The sequence below is a fragment of the Spermophilus citellus genome, assembly GCF_964194105.1.
Source record: "Spermophilus citellus genome assembly, chromosome: 15".
NCBI classification, from domain to species: domain Eukaryota; kingdom Metazoa; phylum Chordata; class Mammalia; order Rodentia; family Sciuridae; genus Spermophilus; species Spermophilus citellus.
In genome coordinates, this window is record NC_138195.1 from 63,132,835 (window position 1) to 63,152,959 (window position 20,125).

The following is a 20,125-nucleotide window of genomic DNA, read 5'->3' on the forward strand; positions in this document are numbered from 1 at the left end:
TCAGAAAATTAATAAATAAGTCACAGACAGGGGAAAACATTTTTTTTCCCTACTAGGGATTGAACACAGGGGCACTCACCAAATGAGTCATTTCTCCAGCCCCTTCTGCCCCATCCCCCCGTTTTTAATTTAGAGACAGAGTTTTACTCGATTGCCTAGGGCCTTGCTGAATTGCTGAGGCTAGTTTTAAACTCACTCTCCTCCTGCCTCAGCCTCCCAAACCACTGGGATTATAGGTGTGTGCCGCTGTACCCGGCACAAGGAGAAAACATTTATAGTGTTTACATAATATGTAAGAACTCCTATGAATTTATAATAAAAAGATAAAAAAGATTTAAAAAAGGAACTTCTAGTTTCTTGTCTGGAAACTACTATGTGAATGGTTTGGATGCCATTGCTCCCATCCTCAATTAAAAAAAAAATCGGAAAGTGAAATTAATTGAAAATCAGCAAATTTCCTTAATCTACCAAAGAACCGAGTTCACAGGCAAATTGATTCCCCCCAAAACTGGAGAGACCGGCAAAGATAGAATACTGCAATACTGGGAGCAGAATTCACTGTTGGAGTCTAGTAGCAACACTTAAAAGGTGACTATCAAGTTGAATGGTGTGTGTGGGGGTCCCATCTTAGAAAGGTTCCCAAAATATTAAACTTTCTGGAGCCATATACTAGATTCTCCAGAAGGAGGAAGAAAAAAAGTAACCAGTTTGAAATAGAGTACCCTGTTCTCTTCAACAAAATACTTTGGCAGAATTTTGGTATTAATTCCATTACCTTAGTATGTGTTGAGTCAGCAAGACCTCTGATTTTTTCTTGACTTAGTTTGTACATTTTGTGTTTTTAAAAAGACTTGTAAGTTTTAAAATTTACTGGTATAGAGTTATTAATAATTAACAGTGTTCTCTAGCCATCCTTTTAATGTCTGTAGAATGTATTCTAGTATTCCTTTAATTAGAATTAAATCTATTACTTTTTGATGGTAATGGTATGAATTGATACTATGATGGGAGAGACTCTAAATTATATATCAAGTAACTATTATAATTCAGAAATATTATACTTTTCCATTTTTTCCCATTGTAAAATTAAAAACTCTTATAGTTCAATAATAAAAAGACAAAGAGTGGGATAGTAATATTATACTTATTTACTTAAAACACTGTGGGGACTATGATGATGCTCTTTATGATATATATTTAGATAAAATTAAATAGTGAAGTTCATATTAGTGTGATGGTTTCAATCTGTAAATTGTATATGGTATATAATGTGTGCTTCGTGAATAGAAATAAATGGGAATTTTACTTATTTTAACTAGTAACTCCCGCTGCCCCATTTGTTTTTGCAGTGCTGGGTATCAAACCTGAGGCTTCTTGCATGGCAGGAGAGCACTCTACCATTGAGCTACATCCCTAGCCCCTATTACTCCTTTATCATGGGAGTGTTAAACTGGTTAGTTATTTAGACTTTAAAAATTAATGTGATAAGAACTTTATTTATAGAGTTTTATTTTTAACTTCTCACAGGTATTACTCTGCCCTAAAAACTATGGAACAATTAGAGAACGTGTACTTTCCCCGGGTTAGTCAATACCGGTTTTGTCAGCTAATGATAGAAAATCTTCCTAAACTCCGTGAGGATATTAAAGAAATTTCCATGTCTGATCTCAAAGACTTTTTGGAAAGCATTCGAAAACATTCTGACAAAATAGGTGAAACAGCAATGAAACAGGTGAGATTAAAAATAATTTTAATTTAATATTTAATAATCTAGGATATAAAATATATTCCAAGGTTTACTTCTTTAACTTACTTGAAATGGTTTTGTTTGTTTGTTAGTTTTACACATTTTCTTATCCTTCTTGGTTCTTGTTTAGAATAGATTTTGTAAGTGTTTTCTTTGGATTTATAGCTATTCTATAGTTAAATAAAGTCAGTCTTAACTTTAATTCTTCAGTCACTCTGTTGTAGAAGTGTATTTCAGAGAAGTCTAAAGACTTCAGAACTTCACCTTAATTCTCAGTAATCTTCTCCACTTGTGTGGTGTTACAATAACTTTTGCCAGTGCCAAACCTGTTATAAAATTAGCTTAAAACTGACAGCCACAGAGATAGGAAGTAGCCCTTTTATGCTAAAATTCTAAATTGTTCTCTTTTTTAAAACAAATTTTTTGAATTAAAAACTCTTACAGTTCAATAATAAAAAGACAAACAATGGTATTTGTGTACTAGAACTGAAATGGATTCTACTGTCATGTATAACAAATTAGAACAAATAAATAAATTTAAAAAATACAAATAATAGAAAGTATTCAGCAGTTATGAAGTTATAGTTCTACCATTTGAGTCTGTGGTTCCACTCCTGATTATTTATCAATTAGAAATGAAACCATGGCCTTATGATGTTCATATCAACTTTTTTCACAATTAGTCAAAAACTGGAAAAAACTCAAATTGCTTTCACAAGGAAAGCAGAATGGATACACTAATTATGGTGTAGTCACACAGTGGAATAGTACTTAGCAGTAAAAAGAAAGGAATTACTGATAATATAACACATAGGGATCTCTCAGATAGACATGTTGAACAACAGAAGTTGAGCACAAAAAGGCACTGTTTATATGCAGTTTTAAAGCAGGCAAACAAGATTAAAAAAAAATCAATATAGTTGTAGGTAACTAGAAGCTTGAGTGGGAAGATTGCCTGGGAAAGGAAACAAGTGAAGACAGAAATATTCTATAACATGATGAAAGTGTACTGTCAAAATTGTACAGCTATGATGTATGTATTTTAATGTACATAAATCGTACTCCAAAGAAAATCGTTTAAAAAAGGGTATATATGGAATGAGTGGGTAAATGTATAGATGAAACAAGTATGTAAAAATTTATGGTGGATGAGTGTTGCACACCTTCATTCCAGTGACTTGGGAGGTTGAGGCAGGAGGATTGCAAGTTTAAAGCCACCCTAGGCAATAGGGCAAGACCCTGTCTTAAAATAAATGAATAAATAAATAAGAATGTAAAAATATTACTTGGTTAGAGATTATTGGTGGGTACCTGAGAGTATGTTATATTATTTTATTTACTTTGCTTATATTTAGAATTTTCATTGTTGAAAAGTTTTAAAATGATTATGATTTAATTCAAATTTCTAAGGACTGTTAAAACTCATAATAATTATTACATCATAAGAATAAAACAGTGCTCAACCTGATTTCTGATGCCTGAGTTTTTCCCCCCAAGTATCACAAACTACTTTTAGGAAGGTTTTATTTTATTTTTGTAATTTAAAAATTCATCTGTAACAGAAGTTAAATCAGAGGAAATTAAAATTCCATATATGAATTGAATTCCCTATTTTAATCTTTTAAAGGATTATCTATAAATCAGATAATTTCTGTTTTACTTCTAATTTTCTCAGCATTGCATAGTAATATACTATATTCTGTTTTTTCTTTCTATTGTGAAATTCACATAACAAAATTAATTACTTTAAAGTAAAAGATTCAGCTAGTTGGTAAAGATTTTGTACAACCATCATTTCTGTCTAGTTTCAAAACACTTTTTATCACCTCAGAAGGAAACCCTGTGTCCATTAAGTGGTTAGTCATGTCCCATTCTTCCCTCCTTCCAGCCTTTGGCAACCACCAATCTGTGTTATGTCTCTGTGGATTTATCTATTCTGAATATTTTGTATAAATGGAACCATGTAATGTATGATCTTTTGTGTCTGGCTCCTCCATGTTAATTTTCTTTATTAATAGATTGTTTACTTGTAGGATGTATTGATTTTGGAAATTCTTTACCACGACCATTTTACTTTATAAAATTAGAACCATGTACATTAACATAGGACTTATACAATAATGTTTTCTGAAATAGCTTAGTTTTTTTCTCAGTTGTAGTTAATTCTTGCGTATGTGTAGATGAACTATACAGACTCAATTTTCAAATGATTTTTGATTGTATCTTTCATTCAGCTTAACATTTAATACTTAGTTGACAAAAAACTTTATTTGCTGTAAATTATAAATAGGTAAATAAAGCCACAAAATAGAATTTAAGCCAAACTTACTACCTCTCTCTTCTATGGAAGCCAAGGTTGAGGTCATTTCCCCTACCAATGTGGGGATGAGAATGTGGTCTGTTGTGAGTGATAGTGTAGGAATAGAAATGGTAATTGTAGGTCAATGGGTTAGGGTTCCAACATCTGGTTAGTAACTTGAAAAAAGTAGAATGTAAGAAGATATGAGAAAATAAATTTCAAAGTCATAGTGCAGGAAAAGAATCCAGAGGTTCTGAATCTAGAAACTATGATTACCCACAGAACTCTTCCAAGGTTAGGAAAGCCCCATGTTTAGAGGGAAATTTATAGCCTTAAATTTAAAAATTAGGAAAGAAAGGCTGAAGTCAATGATCTAGTAGTTCCATTTCAGGAACTTAGAGAAATAGAAAATTAAACTCAAAGAAAAAAAGAATAGAAATAAACTTTCCTATGGACAAGTATAAATATATTACAGTGAATCTCTACATCATGTACAACCACAAGACTGAGATCCTAATTAGAATAAAATGTACTCCATGTTTGTATAAATATGTCAAATTATACTCTCCTGTCATATGTAACTAAAAAGAACAAATTAAAAAATAAACAATGTGGCCTCTTGGTAATGTTATGAATTAAATTTTCATGGTCAGATTACATAAAACAATATAAGAAATGAGATCAGTTATGTTATTTTTCTCAATTTGAAAATGTGAACATATTTTGATCAGTTTGGGGGGTAACAATGTGATCTGAATTTTCCTCATGGTTTAAGACATATATTAAAGGACATGGAAGTGAAAAAAAATGAAAGAATATAAATAAGGACAGATATCAACATGATAGGAAATAAAATATAGTAAGTTGAATGGCAAAGCCAAAAGTTGGTTCTTCATCTTTTCAAATAAAGTTGATAAACTCCTGCAAGGTTGTTTGTAAAGGAAGAGAGGAGGCACATGTCATGAGTAAACAAGCAAACACTGCTACAGATACTATACCTACATTAAAAATATAAGGAAGTATGGACAATATTTTGAACCAGTTTTTACCATAATAAATTTTGAAATAATTTGAATTCTGCTTTCTCCAAAATAGGCACAACAGCAAAAAGCCTTCAGTATTGCTCTGCAGAAGCAAAATAATGTGAAATTTGGGAAGAATATGTATATAAATCATGATAGAATTACAGAAGAAAAGCATGAAATTATATTGAGACATATACTTGAGGAAGAGGATGAGAATGAAGAGGAGGTAATGGGGTTTCTTTATCTATTATTGGATAATTTTTTGGATCATAGTGGATATCTGTGTGACTCTTAGTTTTCCCATGAATTCATGTTGACTCTTTATCTTTCCATTGATGTTGATCAGATTGCAGTAGGTTTGGAATCATCTGAAATTCTAAACTACATAATTGATAGACAAATAGGGCATATTATGTACTCAAAAACCATTGATAGTTGAGTCTGGGTGTTTTGCCATAATTAGCAGTAAAAATGTAAACTTAATGACTTTTTTGTAGTAGTCTCACTTTTGAATTATCTTTGGCAAATTTTTTATTTCATAAGGTTTTGACCTTGCCATTTGCCCCAATTCTGGCTAGCTTATGCTTTTTTTTCTAGTTGGTGCTGAAATACTGCAAAGTAATTCTATTTTTTATTACAGTTTAAAATTTTTTTTGAAGTCTTAAAAAGTCTACAAACCTTGAAATTATCTTTAAGTGTTTATTTTCTGTCACCATTGGTATCCAAATTTATTCTTTTATCTTATTGCATTTTTGATTCCCTCCACAAAGTTTTCTATTGTGTCTTTTATCTTTGAATTCTTCTGAATTTAGTTGAATTTCATTTATATCATAGGGAACCTAGTTACTCTTGGTTATTTATAAGTTTATCAATGAAATCTTAAATTCTTCTAAGAATCTAATTGAGACACCATAAGAACTCTTAATTGAATTGTGTGAATGTGTGCTCGAAGCTTTCTCTGTAGATGGGGAAATAACTGAGTGTTCATTACATACATTTGTGCGGTATGTCTGAGGATGAGACAAAACACTCTTCTCTGTGTGTATGTATCTGTGTATATATAACATATATTGGTGCACATATATATGCAGTGAATGTCTGTTATCATTCTGAATATAGGCAGCTAAACATTTTCTTGATGTAGAATTAGTGTGTCTTGCTTCATCCCTTGAAATTACATAAGTGATTTTAAAATATACACTTTTGTTCTTTTGTAATATTCAGAGGATCTCTATTTTCTATTATCTCTAGGAGTTCAAAATAGTAAAAACAGACCATCTAGTTTTCTTACCTCTGCTTTCCTTGGTCTGTTTTGTGTATCTTAACTACTTAGAGTGTTACAGTCATGCCTTAACCCCAGATCTATACTCTTAGAGTTACCGTGGTGGTTTGCCTGTTCTCTTGGTTCTCTTCTACTGTTAGTAAAATTTGTTTCTATCATTTTTCCCTAATAAGTAACATTATAATAAAAATAATTTAGGAAATGTGTTCTTTAAAAAAGGGTTTCATTCTACTATATTTTATTAATTCCAAGCTGCAGTTTTTCATATTATAACATTCCAGAAGTTGGTATACATCTCAAAATTGCTGGTGTCATTGTTTCAAATTACTAATTATTTTTTTCTTTAGTGTCCCATAAAATAATAGCGATGGTGTCTTTAATTTGTAGGTATAATGGCAAACCATATGATTTCGATGCTTAGCAGAAGGAACTTTTGTTTTATAGGTAAACCATAAGTTCATGCATCATTTTACAAAAACAACAATGAAGCATGTAGGTATTTGTAGCAATTTTCTGGTTCTCTATCAAGTACAATAAAAATAAACTTTATAATCTAAACTAGTCAACAATGGTAATAAATAGATGAAGAATAAACTACTGAAAAAATGCTATAGTAAAATAAAGCAGGTATTTGTTTATATTGTATGCTTTCTATGGGAGGATTAATTGAATATTATAAAACAAAATCCATGAGTTTTCTTGACTGTGTTATCCAATAGCAGATTAATATTTTAAACTATGATTTTTTAAAAACTGATTTTATTTTTCAGGTCTTAACTGTTCAGGACCTTGTTGATTTTTCCCCTGTTTACCGATGTTTACACATTTATTCTGTTTTGGTAAGAATATTTCATATTTATGTATGTATACATATTTATATTATTTAAAAGGCATGTATGTAGTTTAAGCCTTAAAGAATGATCATAATCTTAGATACTATAAATCTTAATACAGTAAAAATTTGTGAAATATCCAGTGTATATGCACTTCTTTTTTTAACTTACAATGATCAAATTTCAAGTAACATGTTTATGTATATCATAGGAACCTTACAGTTGTGTATAGTCATGTACATATATAACAATGTTTTGAATTGTGATGGACTTCAAGTATGACAATGGTCCTGTAAGATTATAGGGAGCTGAGAAATTCCCCTTGGCTATTGATAGCTGTAGTCATTGTAATATCTTAGCATTGTCATTACTCATGTGTTTGTGGTCATGCTAATGTAAACAAACCTACTGTGCTGCCAGTCATTTAAAAGTAGAGCACACAAATTTCTTTATAGTATTTAATACTTTATAATAATAGTAAAAACTATATTACTGATTTATGTATTTACTTAGCATTTATTGTTATTTTAGAGTGTAGTCTTACTTAAAAAAACACAAAAGAAGGTTAACTATAAAACAGCCTCATCCTTTAGCAGGTATTTCAGAAGAAGGCATTGTTATCAAAGGAAATGACAGTTCTTTTTGTTGCTGCTTTCCAGTAAAATAAGATGTAGCTAAGGAAGATAGTGATATTGATGATTCTGACCTTGTGTAGGCCTAGGCTAATGTGTAGTGTTTATGTTTTGGTCTTGGTCTTTAACAAAAAAAGTTTTAAAAGTAAAATTAAAAATTAAAAAACAGGGCTGGGGTTGTGGCTTGGTGGTAGAGTGCTTACCTTGAATGTGTGAAGCACTGGGTTTCATCCTCAGCAATAAATAAATAAATAAATAAGATATTGTGTCCATCTATAGCTAAGTTTTTTTTTAAATTTAAATTAAAAAAATAAAGATATTGTGTCCATCTACAACTAATTTTTTTTAAAAATTAAAAAACAATTGAATAGGCTATCCCATATATCCTAGGTGTATTGTATGCTGTATCATCTAGGTTTTTATAAGAATATTTTATGATGTTTACATAAGGAGCACAATGCAGTTCTCAGAACAGATCTCTGTCATTAAGTGACACATGACTGTACTTCCATTTTTCCCCTTGTTTTTGTGGTAATGTTGCATCACATTTAATTATAATTATGTTATTTCTACATATGTTTTATTATAAAGTATGTTATTCTTATTTTTGGTTAACCAATCCTTTATCCTTTTAAAAAACTGCTTTATTAAAATATAATTCACATAGCAAAAATTCATCCTTTTAAGGTATGTAATTCAGTGATTTTAGCATATTCACAAGTACATGCAACTGTTTGTACTAATTCCAAAAAAACATTTTATTACCTAAAAAAGAAACCCCTTGCATTAGCAGTCACTCCTCATTCTCTGCCTTCTTCCCCCAGTCCATGGAAACCACAAATTTACTATGTTTCTATTTGCTTGTTCTAGTTATTTCATTTAAGTAGAATCATATTATATGTGGCTTTTAGCTTCTGGCTTCTTTTATGTAGGTGAAAGGTTTTTGAGATTTTTTAAAATATTTATGTTTACAGCTATGATTTCTCTGTAAGTACTGGTTTAGCTTTATCTCATAAGTTTTGATATGTTGTGTTTTTGTTTCCAGTTATCTTAGAAGTATTTTCTAGTTACACTTTGTAATTGTTTTCTTTAACCCACTGATTATTTGGGGTGGGGAGGGGAGTATTTGTTTAGTTTCTATATGTTTTTGAGTTTCCAAATGTTTTTCAGTTAGTGTTTTCAAATTTAACCTAATTTGTGGTCAAAGATTATAATTATATTTTATATGTTTTCAGCCCTTTCAAATTTTTTGAGTCTTGCTTTATGGCCTAACATGTTTCTGTCTTAAGAAGAGTGTATCTCTGACTGTAGCTGGGTGATATATTCTATAGATATCTGTTTTGATATAGTGATTTTTAGAGTCATTTATATTTAATATCTAATATATCCCCGTTGGTTATCTTCCTATTCTATTATTGAAAGTGAGAGTATTGAAGTCTCCCTCTATGACCTTTGAATTGTCTATTTCTATTTTCAGTTCTGCCAATTTTTGCTTTATATGTTTTTGAGATTTTTTTGGTACGTGAATATATGTTTATAATTGTTGTGTCTTCCTTATAGATTGACCTTTTCTTTCCCTTCCTTTCCTTTCTTTTATTTTCTCCTTCCTTCCTGTAGTGGAAATTGAACCTAGGGTGCCCTACCACTAAGCTACATCTTTAGCCCTTTTTATTTTTTATTTTGACACAGGGTCTTGCTAAGTTGTCAGAGTTGGCCTTGAACTTGTATCTGGGAATACAGGTCTGTGCCATTGTAGTTGGTTTACATGTGTTTTTAAAGGCCCCTCCTGAAAGACTAGAGCAGATCATATCATCACCACCACCAATACAAAAGAGTAACTCCACACAAAATTGGTATTTTACTTCAAGTAAAACAAAAATAGAACTGTGGTAATTCATAGGGGAAACTATATTACTGCTAGTTAATTTACATCTTAAAAATCAAATGTTTGGAAAAAAATCAAACATTTGTTGTTTACAATAGTTTCCCCAGTTTATCATCATTGCTTTTTAATTTTGTTTGTAGATCTATAAATTTTTAGAAGGTTAAATCTGTTCAACTTCCTTCATACTTCTTTTCCCTGTCTTTATTTGGTTAGAATAGCTAATAGTAATTTATATGTTCTTCAAGTCTCCATTTAAATCCACCCAACTCTTTTTGGAATACAGTGAGTTGAAAATAAAATTCTCATTAGCTTCTGAGTTGTTGGGATTGCATACTCCTGATTCTGATCCACTTTTCATCTTAAATGTCCCTTTTTTTGGTAATATTTTTTGGTTTGAAATCTATTTTAGCTGATAAAAGTCTATCTTTTGGATGCTGTTAACATAGTACAGTTTTCCCATCCTTCTACTTTTAAGATCTTTGGGTCTTTGAATATAAATTGTGTCTTATACAGATAATATATGGTTTAATTTTTTTAATCTAATCTGCTAATCTCTGTCTTTCACTGGCCTGTTTAGTTCATGTACATTTAATGTAATTACTGATATGGTAGGACTTGAGTCTGCTGTTTGCCATTTGTTTAAACATGTCATATGTCTTTTTGTCCTCTATGTTAAAAGCGTTTAAAAAATGTTATAAAAGGGTTACATTAGAATGTATGAACTAGATCTATTTACTGTAGGTCCATTTTTTTAGCCCGATGTTCAAAAATTTTAAGAGAGCATTTCCTTCTTTGTTTAATCAACTATAAGTGTTTCATGAAAGCAAATAGGTATACTATCAAAAAGCAGGGCTCTCTTTGGAAATGGTGCAAACAACATCTACATTATAGCTTATCACACTCATCCTAAGAGCGTTCATGGTGAATTTTCTTAGGTGACCATGTTCTAAACTTTTGGTGAGTTAAGGGACTATTTTGTTAGAAATCTGAATGAATTAATTTTTGGAATGTATTAGACAAATATAAAATCTTGTGTGAGAATTGCTGTCTTAGGCATTTTAAGAGTATATGAATGCTTTTCAAGGAGTCCTGGGCTAGAAATTTTAAGAATATAAGTTTGAATTCTCATCTTTTTCGTAAAAATGACCTTTCTTGGACACAGCCTATTTGCATAATAGTTCTTCTCTTAACGTTGATGCTCTGCCTAAATCCCTTTGAAGCCCTTTATTAGGAGCTAGAAGTGCCTTGGAGTCTATTACCACTACGATCTATACCATGTGACAAGGATTAAAATTAGTCAGTCACTGTATGAGGGTATGGCAGGTTAGAAACCTAGATTCTTTGCTTCGATTAGGACAACTCTAGAGTTACAACTTATACTCTAAATTTATATTGTGGAATCAAGCTGAAGCCAAATTTCTTGGCAATTCTTTACCTAAGGTGGGATCCTGGATTGGCTTCCTGTTGTTCTCTTTCTTGCTTTCTTCATTTTTTGAGCAGTTTCCTTTTTGAGCATTTCTTTAGTATATTACCGATCTTAGTTCTGTTCCTAGGAAAGCTACCTAAGATACTGTTGTATTCATTATCTATTTGCTGCATAAAATACTTGTTTAACATAATAACTATTTACTGCTTCACAGGGTCAACTGTCTGGGTGTGGTTTACCTGCTGGTTCTGCCCAAAGTCTCTCATGAGTTCTAGTTAAGAAGTCAGTGAGGGCTACAGTCATCCAAAGGCTTGAAAGGGGCTGGAGGATTTTTTTCTTCAATGGATTGATGGCAGAAGGCTCTTTACAAGGCCGCCTTTACAGTCCTCATGACATGGCAGCTGACTTCTGCTGGAGTGATACAAGAGAGAAATCAAGATAGCTGGAAGCCATAAGAGTTTTTATAACTTAGTATCCAAAGTGCCATGCTATTATGTTTGCTTTATCCTATTGGTCATATAGACCAACTGTGATATAAGGTAGAGGGGAACTACACAGAGTATGAATACCATGAGATATTCTTCGGAGGCTATCTTATAGACAACTCCACTGTTTATCAAAGAAAGTTGTGTCCTTCACTAATATTCAAGACTACCACGATGCATTGTCTTGATCTGTAAAAAGCTTGCAGAATGTCACAGAAAAAAGAAGAAACTATATACACATAAGGGTGCCTTTCTTTCCTGTCTTACACAGTTTCCTGTTAAGGGTACATTATATTAGAAACAATATATTTTGTCCTATGGTGGGGTGTTCTTAGTTCACATACATAGTAGGGAATAATGACATACTTGCCAGTAATATTAATTTACTCTCTTTTTTGGGGGGTATTTGGGATTGAACCCAGGGGCATTTAACCACTGAGCCCATCCCCAACTCTTTTTTATTGTGAGACAGGGTTTTGTTGAATTGTTTAGGGTCTTACTAAGTTGCCAAGGCTTATCTTGAACTTGAGATCCTCTTATCTCAGCCTCCTGAGTCGTTGGATTTATAGTCTTGTGCCACTGTGCCCAGTACCAATTTACTCTTAATGACCTGATTTCTTTTATTTCTAACTATTGACAATATAGTTATTCCTTACTATGTTACATTTAAGAGAGAGCCATTTGATAGTATAGCATGAAAAACATAGAAAAGTTTGAAAGCTTAAACTATGTCTTGTGCATTAAATGATTTCGGCAGATGTTAATACCCTTCTTTAGGATGTGTTGTTTGCTGTAAAGAAAAATAACTTTCAGTAGCCAAAATGATATGGATTAGTGAAGTTGAGTTTTTAGAACAGAACTGGCATGTTTTCTGGGGTTGTTGATAGTTTTAAGTGACATCGACCAATCCCATTCTTAAATTCATGTACATTACGATTCAGTGAAATGGTTAAAAATGTTTTACCATCTCTGAGAAGTGTCTTTTTAGTTCCTTGGCCCATTTATTGATTGGGCTATTTGGTTTTTTTGGTGTTTAGTTTTTTGAGTTCTTTATATACCCTAAAAATTAGTGCTCTATCTGATGTGCAAGTGGTAAAAATTTGCTCCCAAGATGTAGGCTCTCTATTCACCTCACTGATTGTTTCTTTTGCTGAGAAGAAACTTTTTAGTTTGAATCCATCCCATTTATTGATTCTTGGTTTTAATTCTTGTGCTATAGGAGTCCTATTTAGGCAGTTGGGTCCTAATCCGACATGATGCAGATTTGGGCCTACTTTTTCTTCTAATAGGTGCAGTATCTTTGATTTAATTCCTAGGTCCTTGATCCACTTTGTTTTTTTTCTTTTTATTTCTTTTTTCTTTTTTTATTGGTTGTTCAAAACATTACATAGTTCTTGATATATCATATTTCACACTTTGATTCATGTGGGTTATGAACTCCCATTTTTACCCCGTATACAGATTGCAGAATCACATCAGTTACACTTCCATTGATTTACATATTGACATACTCATGTCTGTTGTATTCTGCTGCCTTTCCTATCCTCTACTATCCCCCCTCCCCTCCCTTCCCCTTCCCTCTTCTCTCTCTACCCCCTCTACTGTAATTCATTTCTCCCCCTTGTATTATTTTTCCCTTTCCCCTCACTTCCTCTTGTATGTAATTTTGTATAACCCTGAGGGTCTCCTTCCATTTCCATGCAATTTCCCTTCTCTCTCCCTTTCCCTCCCACCTCTCATCCCTGTTTAATGTTAGTCTTCTTCTCATGCTCTTCTTCCCTACTCTGTTCTTAGTTACTCTCCTTATATCAAAGAAGACATTTAGCATTTGTTTTTTAGGGATTAGCTAGCTTCACTTAGCATAATCTGCTCTAATGCCATCCATTTCCCTCCAAATTCTATGATTTTTGTCATTTTTTAATGCAGAGTAATACTCCATTGTGTATAAATGCCACATTTTTTTATCCATTTGTCTATTGAAGGGCATCTAGGTTGGTTCCACAGTCTTGCTATCGTGAATTGTGCTGCTATGAACATCGATGTAGCAGTGTCCCTGTAGCATGCTCTTTTTAGGTCTTTAGGGAATAGACTCAGAAGGGGAATAGCTGGGTCAAATGGTGGTTCCATTCCCTGCTTTCCAAGAAATCTCCATACTGCTTTCCAAATTGGCTGCACCAATTTGCAGTCCCACCAACAATGTACAAGTGTACCCTTTTCCCCACATCCTCGCCAGCACTTGTTGTTGTTTGACTTCATAATGGCTGCCAATCTTACTGGAGTGAGATGGTATCTTAGGGTGGTTTTGATTTGCATTTCCTTGACTGCTAGAGATGGTGAGCATTTTTTCATGTACTTGTTGATTGATTGTATGTCCTCCTCTGAGAAGTGTCTGTTCAGGTCCTTGGCCCATTTGTTGATTGGGTTATTTGTTATCTTATTGTCTAATTTTTTGAGTTCTTTATATACTCTGTATATTAGGGCTCTATCTGAAGTGTGAGGAGTAAAGATTTGTTCCCATGATGTAGGCTCCCTATTTACCTCTCTTATTGTTTCTTTTGCTGAGAAAAAACTTTTTAGTTTGAGTAAGTCCCATTTGTTGATTCTAGATATTAACTCTTGTGCTATGGGTGTCCTATTGAGGAATTTGGAGCCCGACCCCACAGTATGTAGGTCGTAGCCAACTTTTTCTTCTATCAGATGCCGTGTCTCTGATTTGATATCAAGCTCCTTGATCCATTTTGAGTTAACTTTTGTGCATGGCAAGAGAAAGGGATTCAGTTTCATTTTGTTGCATATGGATTTCCAGTTTTCCCAGCACCATTTGTTGAAGATGCTATCCTTCCTCCATTGCATGCTTTTAGCCCCTTTATCGAATATAAGAAAATTGTAGTTTTGTGGGTTGGTTTCTGTGTCCTCTATTCTGTACCATTGGTCCACCCGCCTGTTTTGGTATCAGTACCATGCTGTTTTTGTTACTATTGCTCTGTAGTATAGTTTGAAGTCTGGTATCGCTATACCACCTGATTCACACTTCCTGCTTAGCATTGTTTTTGCTATTCTGGGTCTTTTATTTTTCCATATGAATTTCATGATTGCTTTCTCTATTTCTACAAGAAATGCCATTGGGATTTTGATTGGCATTGCATTAAACCTATACAGAACTTTTGGTAATATCACCATTTTGATGATGTTAGTTCTGCCTATCCATGAACAGGGTATATTTTTCCATCTTCTAAGATCTTCTTCAATTTCTCTCTTTAGGGTTCTGTAGTTTTCATTGTATAAGTCTTTCACCTCTTTTGTTAGGTTGATTCCCAAGTATTTTATTATTTTTGAGGATATTGTGAATGGAGTGGTTGACCTCATTTCCATTTCAGAGGATTTGTCGCTGATATACAGGAATGCCTTTGATTTATGCATGTTGATTTTATATCCTGCCACTTTGCTGAATTCATTTATTAGCTCTAATAGTTTCTTTGTAGACCCTTTTGGGTCTGCTAGGTATAGAATCATGTCATCTGCAAATAGTGATAATTTGAGTTCTTCTTTTCCTATTTTTATGCCTTTAATTTCTTTCGTCTGTCTAATTGCTCTGGCCAGTGTTTGGAGAACTATGTTGAACAGAAATGGTGAGAGAGGGCATCCCTGTCTTGTTCCAGATTTTAGAGGGAATACCTTCAATTTTTCTCCATTCAGAATGATGCTAGCCTGAGGCTTAGCATAGATTGCTTTTACAATGTTGAGGTATGTTCCTGTTATCCCTAATTTTTCGAGGGTTTTGAACATAAAGGGATGCTGTACTTTGTCGAATGCTTTTTCCGCATCTATCGAGATGATCATATGGTTCTTATTTTTAAGTCTATTGATGTGGTGAATAACATTTATTGATTTCCGTATATTGAACCAGCCTTGCATCCCAGGGATGAATCCTACTTGATCATGGTGCACAATTTTTTTGATATGTTTTTGTATCCGATTCGCCAGAATTTTATTGAGGATTTTTGCATCTAGGTTCATTAGAGATATAGGTCTGTAGTTTTCTTTCTTTGAAGTGTCTTTGTCTGGTTTAGGAATCAGGGTGATGTTGGCCTCATAGAATGAATTTGGAAGTTCTCCCTCTTTTTCTATTTCCTGAAATAGCTTGAAAAGTATTGGTATTAGTTCCTCTTTAAAGGTTTTGTAAAACTCTGCTGTATACCCATCCGGTCCTGGGCTTTTCTTAGTTGGTAGTCTTTTGATGGTTTCTTCTATTTCCTCAATTGATATTGGTCTGTTTAGGTTGTCTATATCCTCCTGACTCAATCTGGGCAGATCATATGACTTAAGAAATTTATCGATGCCTTCACTATCTTCTATTTTATTGGAGTATAAGGATTCAAAATAATTTCTGATTATCTTCTGTGTTTCTGAAGTGTCTGTTGTGATATTGCCTTTTTCATCCTGTATGCTAGTAATTTGAGTTCTCTCTCTTCTTCTCTTCATTAGCATGGCTAAGGGTCTGTCAATCTTATTTATTTTTTCAAGAACCAACTTTTAGTTTTATCAATTTTTTCAATTGTTTCTTTTGTTTCGATTTCATTAATTTCAGCTCTGATTTTAATTATTTCTTGACTTCTACTTCTTTTGCTGTTGTTTTGCTCTTCTTTTTCTAGGATTTTGAGATGAAGTATGAGATCATTTATTTGTTGGTTTTTTCTTTTTTTAAGGAATGAACTCCAAGCAATGAATTTTCCTCTTAGAACTGCTTTCAATGTGTCCCATAGATTCCGATATGTTGTGTCTGTGTTTTCATTTATCTCTAAGAATTTTTTAATTTCCTCCTTGATGTCTTCTATAACCCATTGATCATTCAGTAACCTATTGTTCATTCTCCAAGTGATGCCTGATTTTTCCTTCCTTCTTTTATCGTTGATTTTCAGTTTCATTCTATTATGATCAGATAAGATGCATGGTATTATCTATACTCCTTTATATTGTCTAAGAGTTGTCCTGTGACATAATATATGATCTATTTTTGAGAAGGATCCATGTGCTGCTGAGAAAAAAGTGTAACTGCTTGATGTTGGGTGGTATATTCTATATATGTCAATTAAGTCTAGGTTATTAATTGTGTTATTGATTTCTATAGTTTCCTTATTCAACTTTTGTTTGGAAGATCTATCCAGTGGTGAGAGAGGTGTGTTGAAGTCTCCCATGATTATTGTATGGTGGTCTATTAGACTCTTGAACTTGAGAAGAGTTTGTTTGATGAACATAGCTGCACCATTGTTTGGGGCATATATATTTATGATTGTTATGTCTTGTTGGTGTATGGTTCCCTTGAGCAGTATGTAGTGTCCCTCTTTATCCCTTTTGATTAACTTTGGCTTGAAATCTATTTTATTTGATATGAGTATGGACACTCCTGCTTGTTTCCGAAGTCCATATGAGTGATATGATTTTTCCCAACCTTTCACCTTCAGTCTATGTATGTCTTTTCCTATCAAATGCGTCTCCTGTAGGCAGCATATTGTTGGGTCATGTTTTGTGATCCATTCTACTAGCCTGTGTCTCTTAATTGGTGAGTTTATGCCATTAACATTTAGGGTTATTATTGAGATATAGGTTGTTCTTCCAGCCATATTTGTTTATTTATGTTACTGAACATGGTTTGTTTTCTTCTTTGATTATTTTCCCCCCTTTACTGTCCTACTTCCCACTGTTGGTTTTCATTGTTATTTTCCATTTCCTCTTCCTGTAATGTTTTGCTGAGGATTTTTTGGAGAGATGGTTTTCTAGCTGCAAATTCTTTTAACTTTTGTTTATCGTGGAAGGTTTTAATTTTTTTTTTTTTAAAGGTAATAGATAGTTTTATTATTGAATAAGCAGAATGTGGTGCACATGGTAGGCAGTCCACAAAGAGATTGCTAAAACAGAAATCTACCCTATGCAGATACAAGTCATTAGATTCATGCTCTAAAGATAAACAATAACTAATCCTCCAGTAGGAGGACTTGATAACAGCTCTCATCAGGCACAGCCTTTCCTAAATTCCCTTGGTAGTGGGGTAGCCATCTGTGCTAGCTATTTGACTTTAAAAAAAGAAAAAAATAAATAAATTCCTCATATCTTTATGACAGGAGGAAGTTTTGCAGCTTGAATCAAAATGCCCACCCAAGTTAGATTCTCCCTCTCAAAGAAATGGAGAGATAGAGTTGCCCTTTCCTTTGATATTTACATTTCAAAAAGAGGTCCCAGGCTTATTGAGGAAGAGTTCCTGGGTCATAAAGCTGAGGATAATTTTCAACAGGATTTAGATACATTTCCAAGAGAGGAAAAATGACTTGTAAGTGTTCTAAAGTAGATGCTCTAAGAGAAAGGATGAGAGGGGAATATCTTTTCTTATTTTTCAACAGGGAGAATTAAAACTTTTATTTTTAATTTCTATTTGTCCTTAAGATGCAGTTTAAAATCTTGTTTTAATTTCATCTTCCATCCTGAAGCTTAATTTTGCTGGATACACAATTCTTGGTTGGAACCCATTTTCTTTCAGTGTTTGAAATATGTTATTCCAGGATCTTCTAGCTTTCAAAGTCTGTGTTGAGAGATCAGCTGTTATCCTGATTGGTTTACCCCTAAATGTAATCTGCTTCCTTTCTCTTGTAGCTTTTAAAATTCTCTCCTTATTCTGTATGTTGGGCATCTTCATTATAATGTGTCTAGGTGTGGATCTCTTATGATTTTGCGCATTCGGCGTCCTGTAGGCTTCTAGGATTTGGGATTCTGTCTCGTTCTTCAAGTCTGGGAAGTTTTCTCGAATTATTTCATTGAATAGATTGCTCATTCCTTTGGTTTGGACCTCTATACCTTCCTGTATCCCAATGACTCTTAAGTTTGGTCTCTTTATGTTATCCCATATTTCTTGGATGTTCTGCTCATGGTTTCTTAACAGTCTTGCTGAGCTGTCTATGTTCTTTTCAAGTTGAAATACTTTGTCTTCATCGTCTGATGTTCTATCTTCTAAGTGTTATACTCTGCTGGTAGTATTCTCAGTTGAGTTTTTAAGTTGGTTTATTGCTTCCTGCATTTCTAGGATTTCTGTTTGTTTGTTTTTTATAACTTCTATCTCCCTGTATAGTTGATCTTTTGCTTCCTTGATTTGTTTATGTAATTCATTGTTGAAGTGATCTTTCATTGTCTGATTTTGCTGTCTAATGTCTTCCTTGAGACTCCAGATCATCTGAAGCATGTATATCCTGAATTCTTTATCTGACATTCCATCTGCTGCAGATATTACCTCTTCTAACGTTGAGTTGATCTGCATTGCTTGTGGTCCTTTCTTTCCTTGTCTCTTCATACTGTTCGCGTTTCTTTCTGCTTGCTGAAACTGTTGTGTTATTGAATTTTCCCCCTATATATTTGTATTACTCTTGTATAGTTGCAAAGTCTCCCGTGCAGGCGCGGGCAGGGGCTCTGCTCCTCCTCCAATTGGGGCAATGTGCCTACCACACCGGCAGGCCGCTGGGCCTGTTCTGCCGGTTGGTAGCAGGTGCGCCTACCTTGCAGGCGCGGGCGGCGGCTCTGCCCCTCTGCGGGCCGCTGGGCCTGTCCTGTCGGTGGTCGCAGTTCCGCCTACTTTGCAGGCGCGGGCAGCGGCTCTGCCCCTCTGAAGGCCGCTGGGCCTATTCTGCCGGTGGGTCGCAGGTTCACCTACCTTGCAGGCGCGGGCGGCGGCTCTGCCCTTCTGCAGGCCACTGGGACTATTCTGTTGGTGGGTCGCAGGTCCGCCTACCTTGCAGGCGTGGTTGGCAGCTCTGTCCCTCCGCGGGCCACAGGGCCTGTTCTGTCGGTGGTCACAGTTCCGCCTACCTTGCAGGGGGAGGGGGCGGCTCTGCCCCTCAGCAGGCCGCTGGGCCTATTCTGCAGGTGGGTCGCAGGTCCGCCTAACTTGCAGGCATGGTTGGCAGCTCTGCCTTGATCCACTTTGAGTTGAGTTTTGTGCATGGTGAGAGATAGGGGTTTAATTTCATTTTGTTACATATGGATTTCCAGTTTTCCCATAACCATTTGTTGAGGAGGCTATCTTTTCTCCAATGCATGTTTTTGGCTCCTTTGTCTAATGTAAGATAACTGTAATTATGTGAATTAGTCTCTGTGACCTCTATTCTGTACCATTGGTCTACCAGTCTAATTTAATGCCAATACCATGCTGTTTTTGTTATTGTTGCTCTGTAGTATAGTTTAAGTTCTGGTATAGTGATGCCACCTGCTTCACTCTTCTTGCTAAGGATTGCATTAGCTATTCTGGGTCTCTTATTTTTCCAGATGAATTTCATGACTGCTTTTTTCTGTTTCTATGAGGAAAAATATTCAACATCTGTAGCAATTAGAGAAGTGCAAATCAAAACTACTCTAAGATTTCATTTCACTCCAGTCAGAATGGCAGCTATTAAGAACACAAACAACAACAACAAGTGTTGGCAAGGACGTGAGGAAAAAGGCACACTCATATGTTGGTGGTGGGACTGCAAA

General features: G+C 34.1%; 1 protein-coding gene across 11 annotated transcripts in view; it reads left to right on the top strand.

The window, feature by feature from the left end:
- EXOC6 (exocyst complex component 6) overlaps positions 1 to 20,125 on the top strand; it is a 223,468-nt gene that overhangs the window by 79,147 nt on the left and 124,196 nt on the right. For all 11 annotated transcript variants that reach the window (XM_081268555.1, XM_081268556.1, XM_081268552.1 and 8 more), the window contains 3 exons: positions 1,528 to 1,732; positions 5,142 to 5,297; positions 7,124 to 7,192. In XM_081268555.1, coding sequence (XP_081124681.1) covers positions 1,528 to 1,732; positions 5,142 to 5,297; positions 7,124 to 7,192 — 430 coding nt within the window. The remainder of the gene's footprint in view (positions 1 to 1,527; positions 1,733 to 5,141; positions 5,298 to 7,123; positions 7,193 to 20,125) is intronic.